Source organism: Phalaenopsis equestris, unplaced genomic scaffold, assembly GCF_001263595.1.
Source record: "Phalaenopsis equestris unplaced genomic scaffold, ASM126359v1 Scaffold001116, whole genome shotgun sequence".
Lineage (NCBI taxonomy): Eukaryota > Viridiplantae > Streptophyta > Magnoliopsida > Asparagales > Orchidaceae > Phalaenopsis > Phalaenopsis equestris.
Window position 1 is genome coordinate 80,668 of NW_018165555.1, and position 8,211 is coordinate 88,878.

At 30.9% G+C, this 8,211-nt stretch overlaps 2 protein-coding genes across 3 annotated transcripts in view; one reads left to right on the forward strand and one right to left on the reverse strand.

Moving 5' to 3' along the window:
* The first annotated feature begins 2,418 nt into the window (after positions 1–2,418).
* Positions 2,419–3,249, forward strand: LOC110033250 (chromosome transmission fidelity protein 8 homolog). Of its 2 annotated transcripts, XM_020737174.1 has the most exons (3): positions 2,419–2,665; positions 2,743–2,947; positions 3,022–3,245. In XM_020737174.1, exons 1-3 carry the CDS (start codon positions 2,519–2,521, stop codon positions 3,054–3,056), a joined length of 387 nt encoding a protein of 128 aa, XP_020592833.1. In that variant the 5' UTR covers positions 2,419–2,518; the 3' UTR covers positions 3,057–3,245. The 2 variants fall into 2 exon arrangements, with proteins under 2 accessions (XP_020592833.1, XP_020592832.1); XM_020737173.1 differs by having other exon boundaries at positions 2,743–3,249.
* Positions 3,111–8,211, reverse strand: part of LOC110033231 (DUF21 domain-containing protein At4g14240-like) — an 8,375-nt gene continuing 3,274 nt past the window's right edge. Inside the window, exons 3-11 of the mRNA XM_020737147.1 lie at positions 8,122–8,208; positions 7,903–7,974; positions 7,475–7,542; positions 6,802–6,889; positions 6,616–6,689; positions 6,205–6,541; positions 5,792–5,838; positions 5,647–5,693; positions 3,111–3,157 (exon numbers count right to left, since the gene is read on the reverse strand). Coding sequence (XP_020592806.1) covers positions 3,111–3,157; positions 5,647–5,693; positions 5,792–5,838; positions 6,205–6,541; positions 6,616–6,689; positions 6,802–6,889; positions 7,475–7,542; positions 7,903–7,974; positions 8,122–8,208 — 867 coding nt within the window. The remainder of the gene's footprint in view (positions 3,158–5,646; positions 5,694–5,791; positions 5,839–6,204; positions 6,542–6,615; positions 6,690–6,801; positions 6,890–7,474; positions 7,543–7,902; positions 7,975–8,121; positions 8,209–8,211) is intronic.

The following is an 8,211-nucleotide window of genomic DNA, read 5'->3' on the forward strand; positions in this document are numbered from 1 at the left end:
TCCCTCCATCCATCCATCCATCCATCCATCCATCCATCCATCCATCCCATCCCATCCCATCCCATCCCATCCCCTCCCCTCCATCCCATATATATGTGTGTGTGTGTGTGTGTGTGTGTGTGTGTGAGAGAGAGAGAGATCTGAAAACTTCATTAAATGAAAGCCAGATCCATCCGCTCTACATTTACTTTATACGTTCACTATAATTTCTTGATAAGGAGAAGAATGTTTTCTTATATATTGAATATCACATTTGAACATTCATTAGTATATTTAGTTATTTAATAGTTATTAAAATTACATATTTATTTCAATTACTTATTAGTGACAGATAAGCAAATTAAATTTCATTGTTGTGATTAAAGTATTGCTTTTCTAAAGTCTTAGTTCGTAGTTCTAATGTTACTCATTGTGGGATCGATATCTAGGACTCCATTAGAGCCCTATATTACTTGAGCGATACATATACTTGCGTTAATAAATGTGATTTTACAATTATTGAATATTTTATACATCCATATTTATCGAATTTATAAATGTTATTAAGTTTTGGTACAATTGCTGAGGAATTAAATCTTTTAGCAGCAATATTAATTACTTATATTTTTAAGTATATATAAAGTCGCTGTCAATATGCGGAAGCACCGCCAATCAATTGCACTGGGGCTGACGAAGAAAGATGAGAATTCCAACAGATTTTATCTGGTTCTTAATCTTCCGCCTCCTTGCGATGATTCAAAAGGTAATGGGGCAAAAGTATTTGGAAAGGAACCAAAGGATAGAAGTTTGGTGTTCATTTAAGTGCATTTTTAGTGATTTTTCTCTGCTGATTGTTTGTTAGGATTATTTTTGCCGCTTTGACAATAAATGCAATAAAATTTAATAGAAATTTAATGCACTCTTTTTCTTCTTTTATGATTTTTACTTTACCACTTATTTCTGTTGTTTTTTTCCTCTCAAAACTAAATTAGAAATTTAAGTCGGTGTTTGTAGCATATGATTGGTAGGATTTAACACCACTTAAATTAAATCCACCTAAAAAAAACATATAAATTAAATTTTACGTTATATTAAATAAAATTTTCTTCGTATTTTTTTTTTTTTCTCGTGCTCCGACTCTTTTATGATTTAAATATAAATTTAGTAAATTTATTTACACGACCAATGTAATTTGTACTAGCTCTTTTATCATTAACTTGATTTGATGAATTTGGTCAGTCGCTTCTGGTCAGATCACAATGCGATCACTTATTTATAGTGGGGAGAAGTCGGGGAGATAGAAGAGCTGACATTTTATAATGAGGGAAATTGATTTTGTACAATTGATATAAATAGTTAAATGGGGTGTGGTGGCAGCAAATATTAGCTAAGCTTAAGTACATATATTTAATGGGGGTTGTAATTTTTATTTTTTTTTAATTTACATAAGTAATAATTTTCTATGTCACTGACTATAAAAAATATTCTATTCGGACAGTTAATTACGGACTGCCATGTTATTTGTCGATGAGATGTATGATGACATGGTGACCAGCAAATAGTCATCCAGACATGCGGTGTTCGGACCAAATAGTTTCTCCCCCAACTCGTCTTTGGCAGTTGTCCTGTCTTCATTTTGAGACAAAATATTGTGTCAAATTTATGACTAACTGTCAGAGGACAGTTCAACATACAAGTTGAAGTGGCTCCAGCCCAGCGCTAGTCAATTGGCCATCGAACTCAATATTTCTCTCATTTTGAAGTTACGATATCCCTAACAGTCCGTCGGACAACACATGACAATTCCTCTGTATTTACATATTTAAAAATTATAAAATTTTAATTCAATTACTTAATAAATCTATTAAAAAAACCTAATTAAGTTTGACTTTTTTCATTGAAAATTCGCAAAGTTTAAAATTAAGACTGAGCAAATTTTAAGAAAAAAAAAATTTTTATTGAGAGAAAAATTAAAATTGAAGAGACAGGCAATGACCCTAGGGCAGCATAAGATAGTTCCCCTCAAGTGCACGTGTGATATAATTTTTGCACGAAAAAAAAGTTTCATAACTTAAAAAATTAAAATAGTGATATTTCTAATCTAAAATGAAAGATTTAATTCCTATAAATGTAATAAATAAAAATCATGTGTTAGATATGTAAAAATATAAGAATTAAGTGGTATGAATCTAAATGGAAATAATATTCCGTCCGGGTGTTTGTACGTCCAGTAGACTAATCACTGACGACAATATCGCTCGCAACGTCCAGAAGATCAATTACTGACGGCAATATCGCCCGCAATAACATGTATGACAACGTGGCCGCTAGTCATCCGGATGTGTCATGTGACGTCCGGATGTAATATTTTATCATCTAAATGACCTTAAAATTATTCGCCTAGAAAAAAAATGTACAAAAATGAAAATCGAAGTTTAAATTTGGCGGCAAAGCACTAAAATTTTCCCGCCTTCAAAACTTGGCAAAAGCCATTTCTTCTATGCTGCTCTTCAATCTCCGTCGCTGAAATAGTAGCAGGATGCAGATCCGCTTGAAGTGCAGCTGCGGGGCGGAAGAATGCCGGGAATGGGCTATCATAGAGCTACAGGGTGTGGTGGAATCACATCCATCCATCGGTGAAAATCTCCAAAATCTCGAGATCGGTCGCCTCTGCTGCGTCTCCAAAGTACTCTCTCTCTCTTCCGTCCCAATCCTATTTCGATGACTTCATCATTTTCTGATTATCTCCGATCATCTCTACAGGGAAACTACACATTTACAGTCGGCTACCACGAGCTTTCGGGAACGAAAGTGGCTCTCAAGAAGCCTTTGCTAGTGCTTAGGAAGAAGAAGGTTGAAGCTGCGTGCGAGTCGGATTATGCTGATCCTTCGGGGGTAGAATTGGAAGTTATCGGAATAATTCGTGATCGAATTATCTTCAAGACACGTCCCAAGGCTCTGATTTCAAGTACCACTTTTGCCTTTCACCTATTTGTTGTAATTCCTCTGCTAGTTGGCTAAACTTCTGCGCATTTTTTTCAGAGCCGCAGGTTAAGGATAAGAAGGCAGTTCAATGATCCGAAGAGCAAAAGGTTAGTTGTTTTATTCAGAAGAAAGTTCTTCTAATTGTGTTAAAAACTTGCTTTGCCTGTTCTGTAACTTAAACGTTTCAAATTTGATTTAATTTATGAGAGCTTCTTATCAAATTAATTAATCAGAAGATATGCAGTTGGCTGTAAGCAATGATCATACAAAAGCTATAAGTTTATCTTAGTGGATAAATGCAAAGTTTTTATTGGTTGGATTCTGCATTGTCTATGAACTCTCGCCGCTTGGGGAGAAGCTGTAAAAAACAGTCAAAATAAAAAAATATAACGAGGGTATTACTCCAAATGGTTGTATTATTGGAGGAAAAAAAGTTAAAACACTTAAATATTAAAGAATTCATACCATTATTAAGATTTAATTTATATTTCCAATATTGTAGTTGGTTGAATGATAATGAAATATGTAAATTAGAAAACTTACAGTAATATTCACAAAATATTAATATAAAATGTAGTAAGATCTATCTACCAAACAAAGCTCAACATCAACAAAAAACTAAAATAAAAGGATCAAGTTTTTGCTAGATATACATGTAATAATGTTTTAAAATAAAGTGTGATCGTAACTTCTAAATTTATGAGTGAATCACATAATGTCAATCAACCAACAACTTGTAATATAGATCTGAATATCCTGACTTAATATTCATCAGAATAATCTTATAATCAATATATATCAAAGATTATATTTTATGATCTTTTTATGTTAATTATATCTAAATTAAATTCATAGTGTCTTATTATCTAATCATTCATTTTATATTAAAGATTTTTATCACTCTTAACAATAGCTATATATATCAAATTTCTATAAATTTACATATCTAATACTTAAATTTTATTTACATCTACAACACGAAATAACACGTCAAAAATATAATTTTTTTAATTTTTAATAGTGAAATTCATCATATCTTTTCATGTATAGTTTAAAGTGGAATGTATAACACAGATCTTATGTATTTAGATATCTAATACATTTTTTTTTACTTGCACTATGCCCAAACCTACAAATATAAAAAGTATTATTACCAACACCTTAAAAGTGAAATATAACATTTCATGCATAAATTTGACACCAAAGTAGTATATGTAGTTATAAATTAAACATCAAAGTTTATGTAATCGATGAATAAATACATAAGAATCCTAAAAAATAATTACATGGATATTCATGCAAATTTAAGAATCAGTGCAATTTAAGCGTTACAGGTATATAAATATATATAATATGATTATATATGAGTATTTATTATTTGTTTTGTAAATATTATATTTAAGAGGATGTTTTAAATAATAAAGCCTAGCATCCATCTGATGAGTTCCAAATCAACCCATAGTTAAATATATGATGACATTTCTAATAAATAAACTAAAGTCTTCGTCTTCCACCGATCCTCCCATATATTGATATATATACTTCGTTCTTCGGCTCTGACGCTTAGGTAGAATTAATTAATGGAGAGATTCTTTGTTCTTTTTTCTCTTATGCGGAGCCTTTATTTATTCTCGATATTGAACGAGAAAGAAAGTAAATTTTAGGGTAGCATGAGAAAGAAAGAGAGAGAGAGAGTACACATCAAGTTAAAATTTAGTTTTTTTTTGTTTTGTTTGTTACTGATCCATTAATCTCCTTATTGTTATGGGTGTTAAAAAAACTCGTGGTTCGCGAACAGTTTATGTTCAACTTGTTAAATAATTCGTGTTCGATTCGTTCGATAAACAAAAGAGTCGTACACGAACATATTCTTTGAGCTCAATTTATAAATGAGCCAATCGAGAATAGATTTTTCCTCAATCTTGTTCGACTCTCTTTGGCTTGAATTAATTATGTAATAAATAAATAATATATAGAAGTAAATCAAATGATGTAAAAGGTTTTGTTTATTAAATTGTAAAAAAAAATAATAGATCTTAGATATGTAAATACATAAGAATTGGGTGGCATGGGTCTAAATACAGATCAGATTTTACAAAAAATAAAATTTTGGTGCTAGATATGTATATATACAAGAATTGGGTGGTATGTTTCAAAAAGCCCACCGTTAGGCTGCTGATGTTAAAATGTAAATACAAAAGAATTTGGTTGCATTTATGTAAACGTCCTTAATGTCTACTCTTGTGGCCTGCCTCAACTTCTCTCCATTTGGTTTTGTGACTTTTGTCCCACATCACCATATCAATAAAAGCTCTATCATTATGTAGAATCATTAATAACCTGTAGATAGACATGACCAACAAGATCACATTTTTAGTACCAAGTCCTTCAAGGGTTTTAAAAGAAAAATAAGTTTCCTAAAAACATGCATTTGTCAAGATGCATTAGATGTACTAATAAACTAATCACACTTTAAGTGAATTAAAAGAAAAATTAATTCAATAAATCATCTCTATAATAGAAACATAACATGTTTTTATTATTTTAATTCTCATTGCAAAACTAGAACAACATTTAAAAATTTGTAACTAGTGCATATTCATTAGCAAAATCCCTCCCATTAAAGGTAAAATATGAGATATTACTTACTGCTGATTTTAATTTGTTACCCTCCTAATTGATGAGCTCGTGAAACTGAAGATGAGGCCGCAACAGCAGCCACACGTATCCTGCAAATAAAAACATTAAACTTACAACATCTTTCCTTTTCAAATTATTTACCATTTGTGATGAATGGTGCTTAAGACAAAAAAAAAATTGCAATTACCTTTTGTGAACGTCAACATATTCATCAGTTTCATCCACAATCTCATCCTACACAACAAATACATCCATGATGAGCGTAATAAAAGCAAATAACTCACATTTAATTTAGGTTCTTCTCCAAGGAAACAATATTGAACACGAGCAAGAATGCAATAAACCCCAAATATTGCAAGTATTGACAATCCAAATATAGTCAGAAAATTGCAATACTCATTTATGCAAGGCGAGGCCACAAAAAATATCGAACAAGTGCTAACATACAAGCAGAAATCATTCCAACTCATGGAAGTTTGAATGATCGTGGTTTAATAAAGGCACTTGCTAGACATAATGTAAAAAAGGATGGAAATGCATCCTAGACTTACCAAACGACTCATAACTATTGAAACAATAAAAGAAATGAGTTGCATGTACCTGAAGGAGTTCTTCAAACACATCCTCAAGAGTGATGATGCCGATAACCTCTCCATCTTCAATATCCTCTGATGTAAGACCCGAAGTGGGGTTATTACCTTTAGCTTGTTTTTCTGGACCCTTATCTATGTCCACCACAAAAGTGTCGTCCTCTTTTGATAGGAAAGGAGTTGTCAAGTTCGATTCGTCAGAAGCTTCTTTATTTTCTTCAGACTTGTTCTCTTTAATGGGTGGAAGACTCTTTGTTTTCACTTTAGTCTTGACAACAGCTGCTATATGGCTCCTTCCCTTTTGAAACTCATTTAATATATCATATAGAGGCATATCTGCTGAGACCCTGAAAAAATTTTAGGCATAAGAAAATTTATGATAAATATCATAAAAATGAAAAAAAAAGTAAATTTGAGAAACCTAGGAATTCTTCTTATAGAAACAACATTAACTGGCGTCTCTGTCTCAGCACGAACAACGAGAAGACTTTTTGCCTGCAGAAGAAATTTACAAAGTTAAAAAAGCCCAAAAAATGTACCACATGCATATTTTTTGCTGAACAAAACAATAAAGAGAAGTTTAGAGCAGCAGACAGTTGACACCAACCAGTAGAAAACCAATAATGTTTCTTGGGTTTCCTGCATAAACAGGAATTCTGCTGTGGCCCCGAACTATGATTTTGCTAAAGGCTTCCCTGTAAAAGAACAACGAAAGATGTCTTAGAGTCTAAAATTTGTTAATGCAGATTTACAATGAAGAAAAATCATACTCACATTTAAATTCATAAATGACAAATTTTTAATTTAGAGAATCTAATTACTTGGATGAAAACTAAAAGCACAAGGAAAAATGTTCAAATGATAATTTAATAGTTATTTACTACAAATACTGCATAAAAATCTAGGCTTAAAAATTCATTCAATCAATTGAAAAAAAATATATATTGTAATAAAAATGTATATTGCATTGAATCTAATGAAATATTAATCACATATACAGGTTTAAATAAATATTTAGAGCACATAAATAAATTAAATAAAAATAGATCACCAAATCAAGTTTCATGCTAGTACGAGATAACACTCACTAAAATATCAAGCTCCAACAGGATAAAAAATAACCATAATTTACATAAACAATCAATATATTATGAGACCTTAGTTTATGAAACTTTGGATTATAAAGATTTCCAACAAGTTATGAAATAATAAAGCTTGAGCATCAAAACATAGACAAAACACTGAAAAAGTAAAGATATTGCACAAGATTCGACACTCACCAGTCCAACTTTGAATTGACATCTAATGAGAATGTGGATTCAATTGGTGTCATTGCTTCCTCAGCAGTCTGTGTATTAGAAAAGAGATATTTAAGGCAGATATTCATAAGAGATGATATAAAATAACAAAAAAGCATCCACGGACAGTATCAGTAATAATTGAGTACAAATGCATATGCTAGAAAGAAATCTCATGCAGAATTGAGTACAAATATAAGACAAATTTTATGCTATAAATAAATGAGTGTAAAAATGTACAAATTAATTAGCGTCAACAATATAGTTCATTGATAAGATTTAATTTACATATGAGATTTCATAAAAAAGTCCAAAAATTCATTAACCATTACTTTAGATATGGAAAAAGTGATTTTTAATTTATTTTTTTATTATTTTTTTATAATTTAAAAAAAATTGTTATAACATACCTTTTCTGTCATATCAAGAGCACCATTTATTATTGTTGTTTCAACATGGGAGAGCTCTCCGCCATTACCAGCCTAAAATGTTAGCACCACAAGAGAACACAATATCAGTCATCATATATGTTGATAAAATTAGTAATTATAACAAATAAACTTTTTAAAAGGACAATAGGCTTAAGTTTTTTTTTTTTTTTTTTTTTTTTTTTTGTGAAATTAATGTACCTCTTTGCTATGAATAGAAACGAGTGTCTTCAAATGAGCACGCCTAAAAATTGCTGAATCACCATGTCCAAGCGCACAATCCAAAATCTG

What these genes read in the sequence shown, in the direction of transcription:
- LOC110033250 (XM_020737173.1), top strand. Translation starts at nt 2,519, where the DNA reads ATGCAGATCCGCTTGAAGTGCAGCTGCGGGGCGGAAGAATGCCGGGAA. An exon ending in GCCTCTGCTGCGTCTCCAAA is followed by an intron (nt 2,666 to 2,742) that starts GTACTCTCTCTC and finishes TCATCTCTACAG; the next exon opens with GGAAACTACACATTTACAGT.